Source organism: Oncorhynchus keta, chromosome 12, assembly GCF_023373465.1.
Source record: "Oncorhynchus keta strain PuntledgeMale-10-30-2019 chromosome 12, Oket_V2, whole genome shotgun sequence".
Lineage (NCBI taxonomy): Eukaryota > Metazoa > Chordata > Actinopteri > Salmoniformes > Salmonidae > Oncorhynchus > Oncorhynchus keta.
Window position 1 is genome coordinate 28,335,145 of NC_068432.1, and position 24,637 is coordinate 28,359,781.

Here is a 24,637-nt window from a genome sequence, read left to right on the forward strand (position 1 = left end):
GGATTAAAAGTATGTATTTTTTACTCCATATATTTTCTCTGACACCCAAAAGTACTTGATACATTTTGAATGCTTAGCAGGACAAGAAAATGGTCTAATTCACACTTATCAAGAGTGTTGGAGCATGCCCCTGGCTATCCGTAAATAAAAAATGTAAAATAAAATGGTGCCGTCTGGTTTGGTGAATATAAAGAATTTGAAATTATTTATACTTTTACTTTTGATTCTTAAGTACATTTTAGCAATTACATTTACTTTTGATACTTAAGTATATTTAAAACCAAATACTTTAGTAGGATTTTACTGGCTGACTTTTACTTTTACTTCAGTCATTTTGTATTAAGGTATCTTTAATTTTACTCAAGTATGACAATTTTCCACCACTGCTAAAATACGTGGTAACATTAGGCTTGGAGGAAGGAAATGTAAGAAAAGTCCATGATGGAAAATGATAACAATAACCTTAGGCCTACTACTGAAGCAGCAACAACATCAATTGCTCATCATCATCCTCCTCATCTATCAATCAATCATACAGTCAATAATAGCATTTTGTCTAACAAAGGCATAAGATACACCGCCTATTTTATAGCTGTAGGCCTACAGAATTTCAACGCCCTTTAAAAAGGTGTCAATTCCTCTTTCCTCACAATGATCACACTAATGATTTACTCACTCTGATTTGCCAGTAGTCGTCATTTGGTTAGAGCGTTGGACTCGTAACCGAAAGGTTGCAAGTTCAAATCCCCGAGCTGACAAGGTACAAATCTGTCGTTCTGCCCCTGAACAGGCAGTTAACCCACTGTTCCTAGGCCGTCATTGAAAATAAGAATTTGTTCTTAATTGACTTGCCTAGTAAAATAAAGGTACAATTAAAAAAAAAAAAAAAATCAAAGAGGGTAGGAAAGGAAGGATGCATTATGCGATCTCATACTCGCGGTTTCCACTAGTTACCATAGCCACAAAGTGTATCGTAAAAATTAATGAAAACAGAAAGTAGGCTTTTGGTATTAAAAGGTTAGACACACGGTCAGCAGTGTAGTTACGGTTATGGTCAAGGTTTAAAATCATTTTTTAAGGAGGGGGTCATGACTTTGTGGCTGTGGTAACTAGCCATTCGAACATGACCATTTGATTAGAAAGAGATGGCCAACAAACACTCAAGCCAGAGTTTAACATTGCGTTGCTTTTCACTCAATGTATTTCACACGACTTGATAAAAACACAATATCCAATATGTATATTACACATTCTGAGTTTATGTTAAACGTATTTTACTTATATGATCTATCATATAATCTCTTGAAATATATTGCTGGTATAGGCTACAATGCGAAGGTATAGACAACGGTTGGCCCTAACAGCAAACAGGAAGAAGAAACTTCCGTTATTATTCAAGGAAAGATGCTAACTGGAAAGCATGCAACAATTCTTTAAATGCCACTTGAAATTATAGTTTTCAATTATTTTGTGACGCAGTGTTAGCTACAGACTAAATGATGTACGTGCTAGGTAAGTGAACTAAACAAGCAGAGGGACAGCGTTCAGTCAGAGGCAAGGGGTGGGAGTTAGCAGCTTTCACCAAACAAACGTGGGCACACTTCCAGATGCACTCAGCCAGTTGTTTTACAGGACAAACTAAAATACGTAGCTACTAGCTATCTTGTTTGAAAACATCTCTGGACTTTAGTATTATTAATAACTCATGACTTGAGGTCAGAATTTGTTCGAGGGTAACCTGAAAATGTCGGCAAACGTGAGTCCTCCAAACACGGCGTTGGTAGCAGAATTATCATTTTCGTTTCAGGATGAATTGACTGCTACTATACAAAATGCATTAGGAGTAGCAGTGGAGGTAGCGGTGGTTGAGGTTACAAAACTAGTCGGCCAAGTGTTGAGGGACGTGCGGGATCAAATGCACGAGACGCTGCGGGACAATAAGTCACTAAAGTTTCGCTTGCAAGCAGCGGAAATTGAATTATGTGCCGCGCGAGGAGAGGAACGTCAAGTAGAATCAATAATAGGGGACAAAGCTAGTACCAATAGTAGAATTCAACAGGTTCATCAGCAGCTGAATTCTCTAAACGTCTCACAAAATACAATCAAATCAGGAAGAGAAGGAGAGCATGGGGTTCATGAATCCAATCAGTCTCTTCATACAAAAAATGTTGAGGATAGGTATGGAGGATTTGAATCAGAAGTTGCTGATATCCCTGCATATCTTAACGAATCGTTTTGTGAGATCCGTGAGGATGGACGTATCTGCACTCAAGATATTAAACCAGATTTATTGGGCAAGTCGACTTTAAGTCAAAGAGATGCAGCTGGTAAGTTGGACTGTCATTCACTACTGTTGAACTATTCACATTTTAAATGTTATGTAATGTATTGCTTCCACGAAGCTATGATGCATGATCTCCTTATCGATATTTCGTTACAGGGACTAAAGCGGTTCTCCCAAACATGTACTCAGACACCCATGAAGATGCTGAACATTTTAACAGAGCATGCACAGAGACAACCGCAGGACATGACACATCCACAGTTGACAGCCATCCCTTCCCTGAAGTTACCACAAAGAATGCAGAGGTGAAGTGTCTGGTTGAAGTGAAGGTGGAGTCTGCAGACCTGGGATGCAGTAGGAACTCTGGTTCCCACACCGAAGGAGGAGAAGAGGACTACTGTCCAGACAGTCTCTCCTTGGCTCAAACTAGGCTGCTGGAGGATTGGAGGCCAGAGGCACTGCAGCTCCCTCACAGGGATCCAGACTCATTCACCCCCTCCACTAGCCACTCTCTATGTAAGTCCCTCACTACAGACTGGTTTCCAAACACAAATTAAGCCTAGTCCCGGACAAAAAAAAATCTATTTCAAGAGAGAATGTTTAGTCCCAGAATAGCCTTAAGTTGGGTCTGGGAAACCAGCCCAAAGAGTTCTGTAGTAACTGGATTTGACCTCATGTTAGGTGACAATGATAGTTTTTCAAGTGGTTAATCCATTTTCTCTCATTTGACTTTGTAGCGGACTCCCCAATCTTCAACCCAGACATTCCAGACTTGGACATCCTATCGTCTTCTTCAGCCACAGGTCTCCATGCAGGCTTTGGTAAGCAGCAGTACCCACCCAGAGAGACTGCTGGGGCCTCCACCTCTCACTCACACCAGATGTACAGCCCTCAGATAGATGAAGTGAACAACATGGCTGCAGCACAGCACATCTGCAAGATCTGTGGAGAGAAGTTCCATCTGTCTGAGGAGCTGCGGCGACATCGTAGTCTTGTTCACCCAAAGGATATGAACAAGCTCCCCAAGCGCAACCTCTACCCCCCTGGGCGGAGCCCGTACCACTGTTCCCTGTGTGGTCGAGACTTCAACCGCATGGAGCACCTGAAGATCCATCAGCGTATTCATACTGGAGAGAGGCCTTATGCCTGCACAGTGTGCAACGCACGCTTCCGTCACTCTTGGGCTCTCACAAGACACTTCCGCATTCACACAGGAGAGAAGCCCTACACCTGCAGCCAGTGTGGGAAAACCTTCCGAAACTGTGGGGGGCTGCGATTTCACCAGCGCACTCACTCAATGGGAGGGGTCGGCTGATAAGGTCTTCATGAAAGACTAATGGAAGGAAACACAGGAAGCAAGGAAAGCACTGGGGATATACAGAGAGACTGGTAAAAAAAAATGGTATTAGCTTACTGTACGTGTTAAAATACATTTAGTCTGTGTCTTTTAACGGAAGGAACAGAAATAATTCAAATTGGGGGCAAAGGGAGCAGAACTTTGAGTGCAGCACAGTTGATGTGGTTCATACAAGGTGAGGTGCATCATTGATGATGTATAGACAAATGTCCGGCTTGAAATATCCTGTTAAATATGACACTGTTCCCATACACATTTACTCAGCTAGTGTTTTGTACGATGGCTTGCTTATTTTACTGTTGCCAACTGACATGTTTCTGTATTAAAACCCCACAAAACAAATACATCCTTTTGTCTATCTCTTGCCTAATGTATTCCGTCATATCAATCACATTTGCAATACAGAAACATGATCTTCAAACATTTTGTTCCTAGGATTCTAGTGTCATGTACAACAGCATTGGCTAATAACAGCTATGTAAATAACAGGGTCAAGTCTAAAAAGGAGCATTACTGCCAACTACTGTACTGATCTGGGAGTTCCTCAATGATTCAAATCCATTTTTATGTCACATGTACCTAATACAACTTATAGACCATACTGTGAAATGCGTACTTTACAAGCCCTTAACCAACAATGCAGTTCAAGAAATAGTTAAGAAAATAAGAAACTAAAGTAAAAAATTAAAGTAACAATCACAAGGCTATATTTTTATTTATTTAACCTTTATTTAACTAGGCAAGTCCAGTTAAGAACACATTCTTATTTACAATGACTGCCTACCCCAACCAAACCTTAACGACGCTGGGCCAATGGAACTCCCAATCATGGCCAGTTTTGATAAGCCTGGAATCTAACCAGGGTCTTTAGTGACGCCTCTAGCAATGAGATGCAGTGCCTTAGACCGCTGCAGCACCCAGCGGGGGTACCGGTCGGTATTCAGTCAATGTGCGGGGGTACAGGTTAATCGAAGTCATTTGTACATGTAGGATTCAGCTTTAGTTAAGGATTTTACAGTTCCTTCAAAGTATTCACACCCCTTGACTTTTTCAGGGGGGCTTGCATGGCTGAGCCTGTGGGTGTCTGAGTGAGAAAGACACAGGAGAACCAACCGGTAAAAGCACCACCCTTTCATTATCAACGTATCGTGCCGACAATATCAAACATCCTTTCCAGACTCAGAAGTCAGGAGGACTTCGAGGTTGGTATCAGCCAGACTAGGTGTTTATAGCTTAAACAGTAAAAGAGGAGAAAATGTGTTTTTTTTCCATTAAAGTTTATGGCCCCTTTTATTGCCATTGAAATCCACTGGAGATTATTTCAAAAAATGTATTTCAAAAAGTATAAATGCTATCAAAAATGTTGGGGCTGTCTATATGTTTTAAAGATGGATTCGTGTTCATAGCTTAAATTGTTTTAGCTCTAGAGCAGGATAACGAAATCAAATAAGAGTATGTAAGAAATCCAGAGTGATCTCGCCACTAACAAGTACTACGTGGTGAACACCTGCCTGCCTACTGTGGGTTTAGTGCAGAACAGAGACCAGTACAGCTCCTCATATTTCCTGCAGTCCTCACTGGACTGTAAGCAGATCCAACAGAAGCGGTACTGGCAGCTGAAACAGCACGTATTTACATTAGTGATGGGTCGTTCACGAACGAGTCGGCTCTAAGAGCCGGCTCGCATATCAGAGGAGCCAAATCTTTTTATAAAAATATTTAAAAATTAAGATATGGATAATCAAAAGATTTAAATGAATATAATTAACTAATTCAAAGAACAAAAAAATAATATAATATTTGGCCTAAATGCTCAAGCACACACATTCGTTCTGACTGTCTGCTCAGACTAACAGCCTCACCTGTTGTTCCTGTCAATCAGACACTCAGTGTCAACCAATGAACCAAAGAAGCGTGAGGGAGGGCTGAGCCAACTCACTCACAGTCACACATTTAGCAGCGAGGAGAGAGAGGAAGGACAGCTGTGAAAACAACAGCTGGAAAATGAGTCGGAAGCACAGTAGCATTTGTATGCATTTGGTTAAGCAGCTAACATAACCAAAGCCATGAAAATGTTAAAAATGGACCCATCATCCATGTCTTGCCCACACAATAAACCTGATTGTAAGAGATGCTCTGAAGGTGATGAAGCCCACTGTGGATAAAGTGAAAGCAGCCGTGGAATACTTCCACAGGAGCACAGTATGTGCTGAAAAACTAAAGTCTACACAACGCCAGATGGGGATGCCTGAGCTGAGGCCTAAACAAGACTGCACTACAAAGTGGAATTCAACATTTTATATGTTGAAGCGGTTTCTTGAGTCAAAGGATGCCACCATCTCTACCCTGGCCATTGTCAATGCACCTGTTGGTGCTCTGACCCAAGAGGAATGGGAGGTGTGCAGAGTCCTGGAACCCTTTGAGCAGGTCACTGTGGAGATCAGTGGAGAGAGGTACGGTAAGCAGTTATTACTACATCATTATTTAATCCAATATTAATTATATATGTATATGAACAGTAGATGAGAATGTAGTATCAGTAGACAAAACATGAACCTGAACTAATAAGTTACTGTTCTCTCTTTTCAGCTATTAGACAGCTTCAGAAATGGTACTCCTGCCTAAGGGTCTGCAGCGAATCATAGCCAGCCGCCAGAGAGAAGCAAATGTAACCACAGGACATGTGACAGAGTTGATGGACACACTATGAAAGTTCCACAGAATGGAATATAATCACGTGCTATCAGAAGTTAAGTTTAGGTTTCAAATCTGCCGATGTGCCCTTGAGCAAGGAACTTAAACAAGCCCAATAGATAATCTTTGATACTGTTAGAAATTGAGAGTTGCCCACCCTTGCAAAAGGCCATCCCTAGTTACCACAGACAAGTCATTAACCATGCACATTTGTACAATTTATCTTATTACATTATATTTGACATTTTAGTCATTTTGCAGATACTCTTATTCAGAGTGATTTACAGCAGCAATTAGGGTTAAGTAGTAAGGCTGAAGCAATCGACGGCAGACAGAAGTCGGGGCAGGTGCATCTGCTACAGCCACTGATATGGTTTTTCAACAGAAAGGCTCAGTGCAACATGGCAGTGTTGCCATTGTTTGTAAATGTCTCCGACTCCCATATCACACACTCACAAATTGTACATATATGTGTGTACATTGTACTATTAATTTGGGGATCATTTGTACATATCCTCTGTATACATATGAATCACAACATTTGTAAGAAACTAATGCACAGCCGTTCTCCCAGCATGCCACGTTTTTCCTTTGTTACTGTTTAGGCCTATACTAAAGGTTATTCACAATACAATATTCAAATAATATAAACACAACATATGTAAACATCCAAACATAAAGATCAACCCTGTCCAGACCGGTTTGGATGAATGCATGGGGCCATTCAGAGATGCACTTTGGCTGCGTTTAGACAGGCAGGTTTATTAAGTAATTATTTGTAACTAATTGGTATTTTGACCAATCTGATCAACTCTGAAAAAGATCTGATGTGAAAAGATATGTGATTGGTCAAAAGACCAATTAGTGGGAAGAATATCAGGACTGGGCTGCCTGTGTAAACAGCCTTTGTAGCCTACTCTGTTACTTAACCTATTTCTGTTTTTAATGTGTGCACTAGGGCATAATGACATTTGTATTTTGTACCCACATCCAGACACTCAGCTTGTTTGTGTGGTGACTTTTTTAGGGATGGGAGAGATTATCTGAAAATGTATTTGTAAGGCTGTGGACAGGTCAAGGTTATCGGGACAGTAGCCTATTATGCCCAGTCTTAAATCGTTGGATAACAAAAGTAGGCGGTGTGAAGGTGAACGGAAAGGCACTGGAGTGACGAACCACCCTTGCAGTCTCTGCCTGGCCGGTTCCCCTCTCTCCACTGGGATTCTCTTCCTCTAACCCTATTACAGAGGCTGAGTCATTGGCTTACTGGTGCTCTTTCATGCAGTCACTAGGAGGGGTGCATCACTTGAGTCTCTGACGCGATCGTCCTGTCCGGGTTGGCGCCCCCCTCGGGCTCATGCAGTGGGGGAGATCTCTGTGCATTATATTGGCCTTGTTTCAGGGTAGTAAGTTGTTGGTTGAAGATATCTCTCTAGTGGTGTGGGGGCTGTGCCTCCTGTACTCCCTGTTCACCCATGATTGTGTGGCCATGCACGCATCCAACTTAATCATTAAGTTTGCAGACGACACAACAGTAGTGGGCTTGATTACCAAAAACAACGAAACAGCCTACAGGGAGGAGGTGAGGGCACTCGGAGTGTGGTGTCAGGAAAATAACCTCACACTCAACGTCAACAAAACAAAGGGGATGATCGTTGACTTCAGGAAAGAGCAGAGGGAGCACCCCACTATCCACATTGATGGGACAGCAGTGGAGAATGTGGAAAGTTTTAAGTTTCTCTGCGTACACATCACGGACAAACTGAAATGGTCCACCCACACAATGTGGTGAAAAAGGCACAACAGCGCCTCTTCAACCTCAGGAGGCTGAAGAAATTTGGCTTACCACCTAAAACCCTCACAAACTTTTACAGATGCACAATTGAGAGCATCCTGTCGGGCTCTCCAGAGGGTGGTGCGGTCTGCACAATGCATCACCGGGGGCAAACTACCTGCCCTCCAGGACACCTACAGCACCCGATATCACAAGAATGCCAAAAAGATCAAGGACAACAACCACCCGAGCCACTGCCTGTTCACCCCGTTACCATCCAGAAGGCGAGGTCAGTACAGGGGCATCAAAGCTGGGACCGAGAGACTGAAAAACAGCTTCTACCTCAAGGCCATCAGACTGTTAAACAACCATCACTAAAACAGAGGCTGCAGCCTACATACATACTCGAAATCATTGGCCACTTTAATAAATGGAACACATCACTTTAATCATGTTTACATATCTTACATTACTCATCTCATATGTATTTTATACCATCTGTTGCATCTTGCCTATGCCGCTCGGTCATCGCTCAGCCATATATTTATATGTACATATTCTTATTCCATCCCTTTAGATTTGTGAGTATTAGGTAGTTGTGGAATTGTTATATTACTTGTTAGATATTACTGCACTGTCGGAACTAGAAGCACAAGCATTTCGCTACACTCACATTAGCATCTGCTAACCATGTGTATGTGACCAATAATATTTGATTTGGGAGAGATTGAAAATTCAAGCCCCTTGGGTGCTGCCATAGATTTACATTAGAAGTGCCCAGCCAAGAAGACTCACCTGCTTCATATAAAATGACGTCAAATCAATGTTACATCTACCGTAGCTTTGATTGGACTGATCTTTTCAACATCATACTTTCAAAATCTTAGCTAGCAAGCTAGACAAGCAGCCATCATCATGAATCAAGTCGATAATATACTGGCAAATCCTTTTCATATGAAAAAAAATGATAGATAAAACGAATCGGTGCTCATCGGCCATAAGCATTGCACAAGTTGGATATCGCAAATTCAACAATGAGTGGTTTGAAAGGAATTCGTGGCTAACTGCAAGCATTGCAAAGCAATCACTGGACTGCTATTCAGTGGAGAGGGTGTGTGGTCCAAGTCTGGGCTTAAAGAACACGCTCTGTGTTTTGTTAGACACTTAACTATATTTACACAATATAGCAGGGGGTGTAAAGCCATAACATACGTTTTTCCAGCAGCAGACTATGATCGATAACGTCAAAAGCCGCACTGAAGTCTAACAAAGCAGCCCCCACAATCTTTTTATCATCAATTTCTCATTGGGAGTGGAGACTGCGTTGCAGGAGGATGCTGTCTTCGGCTTCCATGGCTCACGACATGCGACCATCATTGATTGCCATGCTCCTCTTGTTGTGCTCCTTCGACTCTGCTATCCGATGGGGGAGGAGAGGCAGACGATGGCTCCCCTGGCTAACAAACTCCGGGCAACACCGGTCAGTCGGATAACGACAAACGACAAGACATAGATGCATCCAACATGCGCGAACGCCGTCCACCCAACGGCGTAGAAAAGGTAAATATTCCACTACGTTTCCCCCAGTTTCTTACGTAGGCTGGCGACCTACGTGATCAAGGAAGCCACATCAAGCCTATAATCCTCGGCAAGCAAACAATTGCTGCATTGGAAATCTGTAATCCAGTTCGTCCGGAAACTAAATGTAGTAGATACAGCTCCTATAGCGCTGGAACCGTTAATTTACTTCTCCAGATAAAGAGGACAACATTGGAAAACTCATCTGGGACTATGTTAGCAGCTTAGCTAGTTTAGCGGCTCTTTCGAGCAAACTTTAACCTGTCAATTAAGCGGGATTCCGGGAAAATAAATAGCGGTCCAAGCTGTTAAAAGCTAACTGCGTTCCGTAATCCATGCAAAAACAAGTTTGGCATTTATATTTAACAAAGATTGGTTGTGTTTTAGTTAAAATAACAAACCGAGTGTTTCCAGCATAGTGTTCAGCTGCGCACTCTGATGGCGTTAGTGAAGGTATGCCATCCATTAACACTAAGCTCAATGTATAAGCAAGTGCAAGCAAACGAGCTGCGGCGACATAGGCCTTTGTTCAGCACTTTCAAACTGGACACCGACAGAAATGCAGATCGGTGTTAGTTCAGATAAATTCAGCAAGATGTTGAGGCGTTTACTGCAGGGTAATTTAGATATTACATTTGGCACCGGCTGCCATGTGTTACCGCATCGATATTATCATTATTATGCCTATGTGGTCAAAAAAGGAAGGGAACATCATGAGGATCCACTTACAGGCAATAGGCCTATACCGATGCAGAGACCGCATTGCGCAATCAACACAACCCTCGAATTACTTGGGTCTATTACTGAACTTTCTCTGGAAAACATGGTTACAGACCGAACAACATTATAGTATCCCCTCCTTGTGGAGAAAAGCATATGAGCTAATTATAATAAACAAAATAAGCAAAACAAAGAAATGCATCATTCCAACATTCCCTAAAAATATTAATTAGATACTAATGAGACAGACCTATATAGGCAATATAACAAGGGGACGATGAGAGGACAAGGCAAACAATAATTTTGGTTAAGACATTAATGAGCGAGCTCAGACAGACAATATGCCTATTTGCTCAGCACTTTTGAAATGGACAGCGACAGAATTCAGAACATGGGCCGTTCTTACACTATTCTCCCTGTACACTAAGTCAGGAAATGTAGGATAAATAACAGGGGCATATAATCAGACAATGAAAGCTTTTACAATATTCGATGATGACATTTTTCTAAAATTGGCTATAGAATAAAACACCTTTTTTTTTAACCTTTATTTAACGTGCACCACCAAGTCAGAACTGTAGGCTATAAGCTAAGATCTGAGAGGGAGAGGGAGACTAAATGCTTAGGGTGAGACACATGGGCTACTAACAGCTTACTACACAACATACACTTAGTATTACCGTCTTAGCTACAGTATACATATATCCCTGGCATATTACATAATTTATACAGCAGCATATAAGACATAGGCTTATTTTTGGACCGTTGTTGTGCTGTGCTCACTTGAACAGGAAGGTGGCGTGGCAGACCTTCTGTGGGCACACTTTGTCATTAAAGTTTGGCATTCTCTGGATATATGGTACTTTCAAGATAACTGGCAACTCAGAAAAAACAAGGTTGAATCATGACGTCAGTGATCTTCAGGTTTTAAAGTCTGAGCTCTAGAAAGAGACCAGAGTTCGCGATTTGTAATTCCAAGTTGGATGACCGTTCAACGCATATTTTCCCAGTCTGAGTTCGTTTTTTCCCGAGTTCCCAGTTGTCTTGAATACACCGAAGTTAGATATTTCCAAGTTCTGATTTCTAAGTTCCCAGTTGTTTTGAACACGGCAGAAGTCATGCTGGATTGACAGCTGGCCAATCCATTCAACCTTTTCTGTCCCATGGTGTTGCGTGTGAATGTTTATCCTTTTAAGCTTGGAAAAGTGACTCTTTCAGACAGATGTTTTAAATACTTAAACCCAGACTTGAACCACATACTCTCTCCTTGAATAGCAAGCAGGGGAAGCAAAATAGTGATTGCTTTGCATTGCAGTTAGCCACTGGTTCCTCCCAAACCACTCATTGTTGAATTTGGGATTTCCGACTTGTTGGTTAATGTTTATGTCCAATGGCGATGAGCACCGATACGTTTTATCTATAATTTCTCTTCATTTGACAAGGATTGAAAAGGATTTGCCAGTAGATTGTCAAGCGTATTCATGACGATGACTGCTTGTCTAGCTAGCTACCTTGCTAGTTAAGATTTTGAAAGTATGATGTTGACATGATCAGTCCAATCAAAGCTACCTTAGATATAACGTGATTTGGCATCATTATGTCTATGGCCAATGACCTTGAGCCTTCGTGGATGAGCACTTCTAATGTAAATCAATGGCAGCACCCAAGGGGGCTTGAATTTCCTAGCTCTTCCTGGATATTCTGCAGTGATGTAGTGTCCCCATGAGTGAAGGAACACTAAACCAATCATGGTGCAACTAGAGAAAATGAATAACACCTTTCGATGGCTGCCCCTCCACCACAGAGATCACTGAGCCAGGCTGAAATGCCTCCATATTTGTATGCGGCTTTATTAACTCAAGGATTATTATTCATGTTTTTACATTGTTTGCAAACTGATATGCATGAAGTAATGCCAAAATAACATGCATATTTCTTTGTTTCTTTTAGCTAAACAGGTACGGTGGTTCTTCACTGTCGTGCGCACATAGGAGATCCTGTGAAAAATGTGGAATTCAAAGGCCTGTCTAACTGATTCGCCGGCCCTGTAACATGGTGTCCCATATTAAGTACTAAATCAAATCAAATCAAATTTTATTTGTCACATACACATGGTTAGCAGATGTTAATGCGAGTGAAGCGAAATGCTTGTGCTTCTAGTTCCGACAATGCAGTAATAACCAACAAGTAATCTAACTAACAATTCCAAAACTACTGTCTTATACACAGTGTAAGGGGATAAAGAATATGTACATAAAGATATATGAATGAATGATGGTACAGAGCAGCATAGGCAAGATACAGTAGATGGTATCGAGTACAGTATATACATATGAGATGAGTATGTAAACAAAGTGGCATAGTTAAAGTGGCTAGTGATACATGTATTACATAAGGATGCAGTTGATGATATAGAGTACAGTATATACGTATGCATATGAGATGAATAATGTAGGGTATGTAACATTATATAAGGTAGCATTGTTTAAAGTGGCTAGTGATATATTTTACATCATTTCCCATCAATTCACATTATTAAAGAGGCTGGAGTTGAGTCAGTGTCAGTGTGTTGGCAGCAGCCACTCAATGTTAGTGGTGGCTGTTTAACAGTCTGATGGCCTTGAGATAGAAGCTGTTTTTCAGTCTCTCTGCCCCAGCTTTGATGCACCTGTACTGACCTCGCCTTCTGGATGATAGCGGGGTGAACAGGCAGTGGCTCGGGTGGTTGTTGTCCTTGATGATCTTTATGGCCTTCCTGTAACATCGGGTGGTGTAGGTGTCCTGGAGGGCAGGTAGTTTGCCCCCGGTGATGCATTGTGCAGACCTCACTACCCTCTGGAGAGCCTTACGGTTGTGGGCGGAGCAGTTGCTGTACCAGGCGGTGATACAGCCCGACAGGATGCTCTCGATTGTGCATCTGTAGAAGTTTGTGAGTGCTTTTGGTGGCAAGCCAAATTTCCTCAGCCTCCTGAGGTTGAAGAGGCGCTGCTGCGCCTTCTTCACGATGCTGTCTGTGTGAGTGGACCAATTCAGTTTGTCTGTGATGTGTATGCCGAGGAACTTAAAACTTGCTACCCTCTCCACTACTGTTCCATCGATGTGGATAGGGGGGTTTTCCCTCTGCTGTTTCCTGAAGTCCACAATCATCTCCTTAGTTTTGTTGACGTTGAGTGTGATGTTATTTTCCTGACACCACACTCCGAGGGCCCTCACCTCCTCCCTGTAGGCCGTCTCGTCGGGAAGTCCAGTACCCGGCCCGTCAGGAAGTCCAGTACCCAGTTGCACAGGGCGGGGTCGAGACCCAGGTTCTCGAGCTTGTTGACGAGCTTGGAGGGTACTATGGTATTGAATGCCGAGCTGTAGTCGATGAACAGCATTCTCACATAGGTATTCCTCTTGTCCAGATGGGTTAGGCCGGTGTGCAGTGTGGTTGAGATTGCATCGTCTGTGGACCTATTTGGGCGGTAAGCAAATTGGAGTGGGTCTTGGGTGTCAGGTAGGGTGGAGGTGATATGGTCCTTGACTAGTCTCTCAAAGCACTTCATGATGACGGAAGTGCGTGCTACGGGGCGGTAGTCGTTTAGCTCAGTTACCTTAGCTTTCTTGGGAACAGGAACAATGGTGGCCCTCTTGAAGCATGTGGGAACAGCAGACTGGTATCGGGATTGATTGAATATGTCCGTAAACACACCGGCCAGCTGGTCTGCGCATGCTCTGAGGGCGCGGCTGGGCCTGCAGCCTTGCGAGGGTTAACACGTTTAAATGTCTTACTCACTCGTTGCAGGCCGTGTCAGTGGCACTGTATTGTCCTCAAAGCGGGCAAAAAAGTTATTTAGTCTGCCTGGGAGCAAGACATCCTGGTCCGTGACTGGGCTGGTTTTCTTCTTGTAGTCCGTGATTGACTGTAGACCCTGCCACATGCCTCTTGTGTCTGAGCCGTTGAATTGAGATTCTACTTTGTCTCTGTACTGACGCTTAGCTTGTTTGATAGCCTTGCGGAGGGAATAGCTGCACTGTTTGTATTCGGTCATGTTACCAGCCACCTTGCCCTGATTAAAAGCAGTGGTTCGCACTTTCAGTTTCACGCGAATGCTGCCATCAATCCACGGTTTCTGGTTAGGGAATGTTTTAATCGTTGCTATGGGAACAACATCTTCAACGCACGTTCTAATGAACTCGCACACCGAATCAGCATATTCGTCAATGTTGTTATCTGACGCAATACGAAACATATCCCAGTCCACGTGATGGAAGCAGTCTTGGAGTGTGGAGTCAGCTTGGTTGGACCAACGTTGGACAGACCTCAGCGTGGGAGCTTCTTTTTTTAGTTTCTGTCTGTAGGCAGGGATCAACAAAATGGAGTCATGGTCAGCTTTTCCAAAAGGAGGGCGGGGCAGGGCCTTATATGCATCGCGGAAGCTAGAGTAACAATGATCCAAGGTTTTTCCACCCCTGGTTGCGCAATCGATATGCTGATCAAATTTAGGGAGTCTTGTTTTCAGATTAGCCTTGTTAAAATCCCCAGCTACAATGAATGCAGCCTCCGGATAAATGTATTCCAGTTTGCAAAGAGTCAAATAAAGTTCGTTCAGAGTCATCAATGTGTCTGCTTGGGGGGTATATATACGGCTGTGATTATAATCAAAGAGAATTCTCTTGGTAGATAATGTGGTCGACATTTGATTGTGAGGAATTCTAAATCAGGTGAACAGAAGGACTTGAGTTCCTGTATGCTTTTGTGACCACACCACGTCTCGTTAGCCATAAGGCATACACCCCCGCCCCTCTTCTTACCAGAAAGATGTTAGTTTCTGTCGGCGCGATGCGTGGAGAAACCCGCTGGCTGCACCGCCTCCGATAGCGTCTCTCCAGTGAGCCATGTTTCCGTGAAGCAAAGAACGTTACAGTCTCTGATGTCCGTCTGGAATGCTACCCTTGCTCGGATTTCATCAACCTTGTTGTCAAGAGACTGGACATTGGCGAGAAGAATGCTAGGGAGTGCTGCACAATGTGCCCGTCTCTAGAGTCTGACCAGAAGACCGCCTCGTTTCCCTCTTTTACGAAGTCGTTTTTTGGGGTCGCCGCATGGGATCCATTCCGTTGTCCTGTTTGAAAGGCAGAACACAGGATCCGTGTCGCGAAAATCATATTCTTGGTCGTACTGATGGTGAGTTGACGCTGATCTTATATTCAGTAGTTCTTCTCGACTGTATGTAATGAAACCTAAGATGACCTGGGGTACTAATGTAAGTAATAACACGTAAAAAAATAAAAAACTGCATAGTTTCCTAGGAACGCGAAGCGAGGCGGCCATCTCTGCTTGGATAGATAGGAGGTAGAGGGCTTGCAAGCATACAGGTATAGATTCTGTACTGTATCTAACTCTATGATTCCAAGTCTTTGTAAGTCATTACTTGGCACTGATTGTGCAACCCAAAGACACATCATGTGTCAGTCACAGTGTCACACACTGTGAACAGACTGTGTGTGAAACACTCTTTCTCCTCATAGGCAGTACTAAAATGAGTTGGACTTACATTGTGTTGCTGAATTGTGTTCAGGTTCTCTTCCTTCTCCCAAAGTGTGCACTTCTATACTTTTTTTCATGGATTTAGCAATGGAAACGCCCTCCTTTCAATGCTTACACCAATCCTATGCTTTTCAATTCATGACAAGAAGTGCATACTTAGGGAGAAGGGTGGAGAATTGGGACGTAGCCCTTGTGTGCTCTCTCAACCACCTCTATGCCAACAAAAGAACATACGGGATACTCTACGGCATGACATTTAATTCTATTCATATTGTAGTCCCATCCTCTCCCACTGAGTTCTTGTATATGACATGTTGCTTGTTGCAAATGTGGAGAAAATTAATTTATTACATACTATGCTGTTTAATTAGACATACTATGGTGTTTTTTACTTAAAGAATTTTACGTTGTTATATCCTAGTATTTTTTAGTGTTACAAATCTGTCTTGTGTGACTTAGTCATAAATCCGAGCGTACAGATTTAGGAGCCGTTTGGGTACGACCGCAGTATGTGACCTGTGTTTACAATCGCCAGGAATTTAGCTATGTGGGAATTGCAGAACATAGAATGGTGGCGATATCAGCTGGCGATATCAGCTATCTTGATCTGCACAGATGAGCTAAACTACTTTTTACAACTCTGTTCACTGTCACTGTTTATGCACATCTGCTAACTGTCACATAGATATGAGGATGTACTTTCTATAAAAGGAGAGAGCCAACTGTTCATTGGGCATTCAACTCTGAACTATATGAGTAATTATTGATTACTCCATTGTTGCAAATCTCATTGTTGCACTTCTTACTGTTTGAAGAAATCTACAGTCTCTTTTCTTTTGGTTAGAATTCCCATCACAATTTGGCAAAGACATTGGATGGCTAACTCCGTCTGCTGTTCGTTCCCGGGGTGACCGAGGTTATCTCCGCACAGAGGCTGCGTTAGACGTGGCTCAGGGAGCCCACACTAAGCGGAGCAGAAAGGGACCTGCCTCGAACCCGGCAGGGAGCGTTAGTGGACGGATACGCCATCCCGAACATACGGAGTTAAGGGTGAGACTGGTTGTCTTTCAAACATCATAGAAAATCCTGTTCTGGGAACAGATTGTGCACTTTAGGTCTTTTGTTGGCACAAAAGACACCCCTAGTTAGAAATTCAGTTATTTCTAATAGGGGAAGTCCTATCATTTTTAATTAGGAACTCTGTTGCAGCAGAGATATCTTTAATTAAAGGAGAAATTCTGGGACGACTTGCCCTGTTGGAGCAGGTTAGGGGGGTTCTCTGTTGAGCACAGAAGCAGACATAGGATGACATGACATGGTTACGAGTTATGTGATCCCAGGGCACAATCCTGAGATAGAAGTTAGAAAAACATTCCTGTAGGTTAGAAAACATTGTTAAAGAAAATAATTGAATCAGTGGACTGGTAGAACAGTTGGTTACGATTGGGAAACGAGCTATAAATTTAAACCCTACATGGATATTTGCATTGGAGGAACTACCATGTGGGTACAAAATGTAAAATGACATAGAGTGATTAAAACATATTTTGAGGGAGTGTGTTTGTTTTTGTTTCCTGAGTGTGTGTGTATTGACGAGATATTTGTATTATGGATGGACGATGGACCCTAATTTTGGTAATATGTGTTGTCAACAACATTGATATTTGAAGCGTGAGAATGGTATAAGACATTAGGTCTCCCATATTCTCCAGTAGTAAATTGGCAGAAGCTTCAGTATTGGTTCTAATACAAGGTATCAGGTGCCATGACCAATCAACAGGCACAAATACCATACCTACTCTCCGGGGAAGTGGGTATCACTACCTTGGAAAATGGTGAAGATTGGCATATATTAAAACCGTGAGTGAGGAAATCTAAACACCCTGGACACCGTTGAGAGAGGCACAGAAATAACCACGATTGAAATGTCATCCATTGTCTCTTAAAGAAGTGTGAGAACATTCTACAAATTCGGCTCAAATATGAAAAGAAATCTAATCATGGATAAAATTGGGAAGCATTTCCTTGCTGACGGAAAATGTCAATCTAATAAAGAATTGAGAGATGCTATTGTGAGTTGGCCCAATGACATAAGAGAAAAATGTGAAACATCTGAAAGAGCTTAGCTGTGATCTCGCAAATGAACACCAACCAGACAACGATTGGAATCCGTTTGGATGGGTTCAGTCATTATTTGGTCTGATTGGAGCTACAATATTCCATTGGTTGATTTATGGCTTAGTTATCTTTTTTGCAATAATGCTTATATATCTTGTGTTAAGAAATTGTGCAGTAAAACCGGATTAATTTCCTATGCCTGATTACATGTCTGATGGAGATGATGATAATCCATAACACCCATCTAAAAACATTGAGTTAATGGTGCAGCATGTGCATAGGCCACGCCCACGGTGAAGATTCTGTAAATGGTCCTCCAGAGGTAGAGTTAACCTTTTTACACTTGACTTCCAAATATCTCTAGCGGCTGCCCCAGCGTGAGTTTTTAATACACATGATGTCAGTTACACAACAGGATAGTTCATTGCACTGCTCTCAAGCTAGGGTGCTCAAATTTCAGATGTTTATTACAAAACGGGGCAGGCAAATGGCACGTCCAGGGCAGGCAGAGGTCAGTAATCCAAGGCAAATTCAATCGGACAAAACAGCAGGCAGGGTCAGGGCAGGCAGAATGGTCAGAACCCGGGAGGACTAGAAAACAGAAACTAGAGATACTGGAAAACAGGAAAACACACTGGTAAGACTTGACAAAACAAGACAAACTGGCAACAGACCAACAGAAAACGCAGGTATAACTACACAGGGGATAATAGGGGGAAATGGGAGACACCTGGTGGGGGGTGGAGACATGCACAAGACAGGTGAAACAGATCAGGGTGTGACACGCAGATCAAGTATGCAGACATTTGAGCATCTCCAGTCAGAACAGGACCTGCACAAACTTTTTTGCATTTTCCACTTCACCTTCATTCTTGACTGACTTGCCTGGTTAAATAAAGGTAAAATAAAATAAAAACTAAATGATAATAACTTTGAACATGTGTGCGTTTCTAACAAAGTAAGTGCCTTATTACATTGTAAAAGTTTCTGTATGCCGTTATGTTGTTTCTACTACAGCTCACAGTATGTATGGAGCATAATATATGTGTGTGTATTCCTTATAACCGCGGACACGCAAGGTAACATTACTAATTTCATAACCTTTATGGTGTTTGAGTAAATCGTGCTTATGTAGCTACCTACATTCTTCTATTAGCTCTGTAAAACAATGATAATTGCGTCAGAGAAGTATTAGCTTGTGTTGGCTTTTGAAGCTACCCTGGCCTTATGACCATGGTTTGTTTTCAATTGGCCTGTTTAGCATAGCCCTGTTCTGCCCTGCACCCTTGTGGAGCTCAACAGTTACTGTTTCTTACTGTTATATGACTCATTATTGATTTTGACAATAATTTTTATAGCAGTGTTACTTCTTTGTAATATTGTTTTATTGCTATATCCTGATATTGTATTCTAATTACTAATAATTCCTCTTTATTCTGTACTTTCAGAAACCACACATACAAACAGTATTGAACATTATTTGCCAATATCATAACTGGAACTGGACATGTTTGGAGTTGAAGATTGAGGCCAGGTTTAGTATCCTAGCGTTCACTACTTAACAGTACTGGATGAAAACACAGCAAGAAAACACTTGCTGGAAGAGTGTGGGACTGCTGTACCAATTGTCCACATTCAAAGTGTGTCCCTTGCCGAGATGAGGAGCCAGCATGGTCATCACCGTGGAACCAGACACCCCAAGCCCCTCCTAATGTTGGATGTCAATGGTGTATCCTGTGTAAACTATAATTTCCTGGACAAATCCTGTCTTCACGTTGCACATAACAAATCACTTGACCACAAACCTTTGCCTTTTGGGTGGAACGCCAGCCTACCCTTCCGTAACGTCAGGGACTTATCAATGCATAGGTCCTTGGATGGCACAAAGACCCTACCAAATGCTAATGTCAAGCTGGTAAGAACATTTCGTATTTTGTGTAACGGGTCATTTAGGTTGGCAGTAGATTTGTTGACAAAATGCAGGCATCGCAGCAGAAATAGGAAGCAGCTTTGGGAAAAGAGGGTGGCAAAGAAGGGAGTTGCGAACATAGGATCTGTGCTCCAGTATTCTCTTAGGATGTTATGTTTTGCTATTCCCATGAGAAGGATTGTCACCAGGAAGGTATGCATTTCACTAATTGTGATTGTCACCCTTTTAGCGAGTTTCCCCCTCACTCCTGGCTCTCTCTTCTCCTGCAGCTCCAAGGCATAGCGGTTGGTCTCCTCTAGTATGTCTCCCACCAGCTCCTCTGTCAGAAACAGCATGAAGCACTCTGCCTCAGAGGGAAATGGCAAGGGGCTTTGAAATCCAGACTGGGACTCATCAAAGCAAACAGCAGGGCCAGGAAATGGCTGGCAGCCTTCCAGCTACCACAGACCTCCTGTACATTATCCACTGTCAGTCTGCCTCCGTCAACACCAGCATCTTCAAAGGGACCTCGGGCTTCGTCAGGGGTCAAGGGGTCCTCAGATCAGGGTTCTCAATGGCTAGAAGGTTGGGGGGCAGCTCCTCATTGTCACTGTTAGAATATGATTCCTGACTTTGTCAGAATTGTACAAAATCTTTCCGCATTTGTGAGTTGTCTCCTTTTGAAAGACATTGCTAAAGACGTAGCTCACTAGCTACATACATAAAGAACAACACTGAATCGCTCAGAGTGGGAGTGAGAGGTTACGTGATTGACTGCCGGCACGTGCCAATTGTATCGATACATCCCTATCAGAAAATGTTTTGTGGTAATTATTTATTTATATACTGTTTTATTCACGTTTTCAAGTACTGGTGACAAATCATGCATTCCGATTCTTGCATAGATTGTAATGGACACATTATGTGTGTAAAATACTTTTATGAGGGTTGTACTGATTATGATGAGCTAAGCTAATTCCAGCTATGTGTGGAGCCATGTTTGTTGAAATACAACGCATTCCGGGTTTCACGTAATCGTCTGTCGGACCAAGGATTTTATAATAAAATGAGGTGAGGGAGGGTTTACTCACTTTTCGAGTAAACTTCCAGAAGTGAATGATGGGATGTGAACGATGGTAGACGACACACTGTTACAGGAATTAAATTCCTTTATGTTTTCACCAATTCAATTAAACACTGCCCACTCCTAAGAATTTGTAAGACCCTTATTTGCATAAAATGGACAGAGACCAGTCTCAAAATCAATCAGTAGTGTTTATTCTGGAGAGTACTGAACACGATACAATTTACCACAGGTTATAAACTGAAAATGACGTCAATCGTTTTCGAACTGTCCCGTCTCTTCTCCACTCTGGTACAATGGCAGTATAATTCTCAAGCCTTCCCGCATTGTCCCACACCAATTTAGATCATTTATGACTGAGCCAAGGTCTTCCTGTGTAGATAAGCATTCGAGCCAGTCTGACGATAAGTTCATTCATTTCTACCACGGAACAGTCAGTCATTGTTCTAATTCTTGATTATAATTACACACATTATATTCAGTACTAGGATTAAAAGAACATTCATACATATACAGTACATAATAGTATTCTGATTAGTCAGTCCTGATTGAAATGTATACATAATTAGTCATTATTGATAAACAAAAATCCTTAACACACACCCCCTTCAACATGGATACTATAAATAGACCAAACCCATCTTGTCTCCTCTTGTCTTTGGTTGATGAGAAAAAACAAACATGGTGGCGTGCATATACAACCCATCGTTGGATTACTTTCAATTTCTAGAAAGTCTTTTACTCAATTATTTAGATCAATGGTCAGCTCACCCGTGATGTGATTATTTTTATATAGTAATTGCTATTAGCTAATTCCTGCTGTAGTTTCTGTCAACCGAGAGTTATGAAAATATGAATGCTTATGTTACGTCATTCTTTCCTCAGTTAGCGCTAGGATAAATTTAGCCTACATTTTCCGGTTTGGATGATTGTGTTATGTTGTAGCTACTTCTGTGAATGTCTGAACATTGCATCCAAAAATAAACTGGTCACATTCTGGACATAACTATATAAGGACTGTGTTTGTGCAAAATGTTTCTGTGAAAAATAACAGTGTGGTCAGCTCAAATGCTGACTGTTGCACCAATCAAAACTGGACGTTCTAAATAAGCATTCTAATCACAGTTTGAGCGTACGCTGCAGGGACCACTGTAGAATGATCACACCCATATGTTGGTGGTGTGAAAAAGTTAAAGGCCACTACCATCATGGTGACCAGTCTTCTACTTTCCCTCTTTCCCCTCATGTTAATGCTTGTTTGATGGAAATGCTCGTAAGTCATTTCCTATTAGGTTGAGACTTAGTCTCAAAAGGGAGGATATGTGGAGGAAATGAATTCATTACATACTATGCTGTTTAATTAGACATACTATGCTGTTTTTTACTTTCCACCACACAAGTCAGGGTTTTGTTGTCTCCCGCAATGAAATGGGGTAGTAGACTGTGGATATGTCTCTGTCCATTCATACATTCGTCACACACAATATCTCAGACAGCACTTGCCCGCACTTGGGGGAATGATGCATCTTGCCATAGAGATCCAGCATTTAGATAATTATACTGATTGGCCCAAGGCAGGAACTATAGTAAATAACTGAAATGTGTTAATCACACGCAATATCTCAATTGGCCCAAGGGGACGGAATCATTTGTGGGGGACGACATGTTTATCTTTGCCTTGTATACATACCAAGTAAATATTGTCAATTGTTAACAGTGGAGACAGTACCAGAGTCTCTGAAAGGGTATGACCTATGATATGAACTGGAAATAGTCTGATTCAGTTTCATTTTTCTGATGTGATATTTGAAGGCTACAAAAGTTATCTTTGGAAGAAAAGTATTTTCTATACAAGTTCATTTGCTCGAGACCTGAAACTGTGCCTTTCAACTAATCTATTTTGTGTTCCAACCCTCAGGAAACTATGAGAAGGTGAGAAGGTTCCACTGACCAACTGCAGTTCCACCATATTCCTTACACCAGTCTATTCCTTTTAAGCCCATGAGGGTGATTGTATGAGTGCTTACTTTGACTTAGGGTAAAGGGTAGGCGTAAGTCCTGATTGTCCACCCATCTCCCAAAATGTGCAGTGTCATGGATTTTATGATGGAAACTCCCTCGATAGCCAATGACGACATCAATTCAATGTTTATAAATTTATGGTGGGGGAGAAGGGTGGATAATCGGGACACAGAAAGTCTCATTCACACTTCATTTGTCCTTGACTACCCTGGTGCATTAGACTGACCTCTTCTGTTTTAAGTTTCCACACATGCTAGCCAATACATAAGTTGTGCTCCTTTTTCACAGATGTTTCAGGCTGATGACCTGTCTCCATAGCTGAGAGAAACAGAGGAGGAACATCACGTTGTACCCAATTCTACTGCTAATGTTTCTAACTGTACTGATGAGGAAGAAGAGGGCAGACTTATCCACTATTGCGAAACTGTTCAGTCAAATTTACATTGCCACTTTGTTACCAGAAACAAGTCACATGTTCTATAAGGTGTTCTACAAATAGAATTACAATACAAAAATGTTTTTGCTCTTCAGTGAAGTTCTGCCAATTGTATGTTGGAAACCATTATCAAGGAATCTTAGTTGAACATCTTGTGTAAATTGTAACATGTTTCTTGAACACCAGTGATTCCAAGGACACGAATAACTGTTACCTGTAGAACAATGTCTCTATCACAGGTCACTAATACAATTATTTGTTAATTGTGCAGACTGATTGCTATGGCATGGGCATGACAAAGCAATGAACTAACTAAACACTTATCGGCTATTATGCCTCTGAATTTCCAGTCGACATTTGCAAAGAAAAAGTAATTATGCAGTATAGCTATACCAAGGGCTAGCGGCATTGAAAGTATTGAGTCAAGTGTAACAGTATAACTTTAGACCGTCCACTCGCCCATTCCCAGGCGCTAACTAGCTAGCAGTTTCACATTCGTTACACAAGCAAGTTTTACTGTTTCACAAAATATGGTGTTGGAGGGGCAGTCAGGTGGACATCTCCAGTCAGAACAGGACCTGCACAAACTTTATCAAATGATAAACCAGCAGTATTTGTAAAGACTGTCTCACCAAGGACAAACTCAAATAGCCTACTGTAATGAAACGCGGCCTAAGGGGTTCTTCTCCCACAGTCACTGTGTGCCAAAATGTGTTCAACCAGAATGATTTCAGTAGATTGTCTTATCTACTTATCCCTTAAAATGCTGACATATACACACAACTTGACACTTTCCAATGATGTGTTTAGAGGTTGTAAATGGCTTTGATTATGTTGCACAGCAGCCATCTAGCTAAATGACCACACAACTTACTAGCTAGCTTATTGGCCTGGAAACTAACTGACCAAGGTGCTGAAGCTATTAGTTCAGAGAATACAATCAACACGTCCATATACTATTTTATACAGTAACAAACGAGTTGCTAACTAGTTAGCTAGCTACATGCAGTATATAGCCACAGAATTAGCTGTTAGCTAATGTTAGCTTGCAGTACTTTGCCCAATCTCTCCCCTTTTACCACGAACTGCTCCCACACAGATGAGGAACAGTAACTGCTGGTCAAAGCAACA

The 24,637-nt window shown here is 42.0% G+C and overlaps 1 protein-coding gene and 1 long non-coding RNA gene across 2 annotated transcripts; one reads left to right on the plus strand and one right to left on the minus strand.

The window, feature by feature from the left end:
* Positions 1-1,325: 1,325 nt before the first annotated feature.
* Positions 1,326-4,004, plus strand: LOC118391225 (zinc finger protein 473 homolog). The gene is made up of 3 exons (XM_035782394.2): positions 1,326-2,327; positions 2,441-2,800; positions 3,022-4,004. Exons 1-3 carry the CDS (start codon positions 1,745-1,747, stop codon positions 3,597-3,599), a joined length of 1,521 nt encoding a protein of 506 aa, XP_035638287.1. The 5' UTR covers positions 1,326-1,744; the 3' UTR covers positions 3,600-4,004.
* A 1,782-nt stretch (positions 4,005-5,786) lies between these two features.
* On the minus strand, positions 5,787-10,416 carry LOC127906313 (uncharacterized). The gene is made up of 2 exons (XR_008060866.1): positions 9,322-10,416; positions 5,787-6,072 (listed from the first exon to the last, which is right to left on the minus strand). It is a non-coding gene; the product is annotated as an uncharacterized LOC127906313 (long non-coding RNA).
* Positions 10,417-24,637: the final 14,221 nt, after the last annotated feature.

Coding starts and splice junctions, on each gene's coding strand:
- LOC118391225 (XM_035782394.2), top strand. CDS start 1,745: ATGTCGGCAAACGTGAGTCCTCCAAACACGGCGTTGGTAGCAGAATTA. Junction 2,328..2,440: donor AAGTCAAAGAGATGCAGCTG/GTAAGTTGGACT, acceptor ATTTCGTTACAG/GGACTAAAGCGGTTCTCCCA. Junction 2,801..3,021: donor CTCCACTAGCCACTCTCTAT/GTAAGTCCCTCA, acceptor TTGACTTTGTAG/CGGACTCCCCAATCTTCAAC.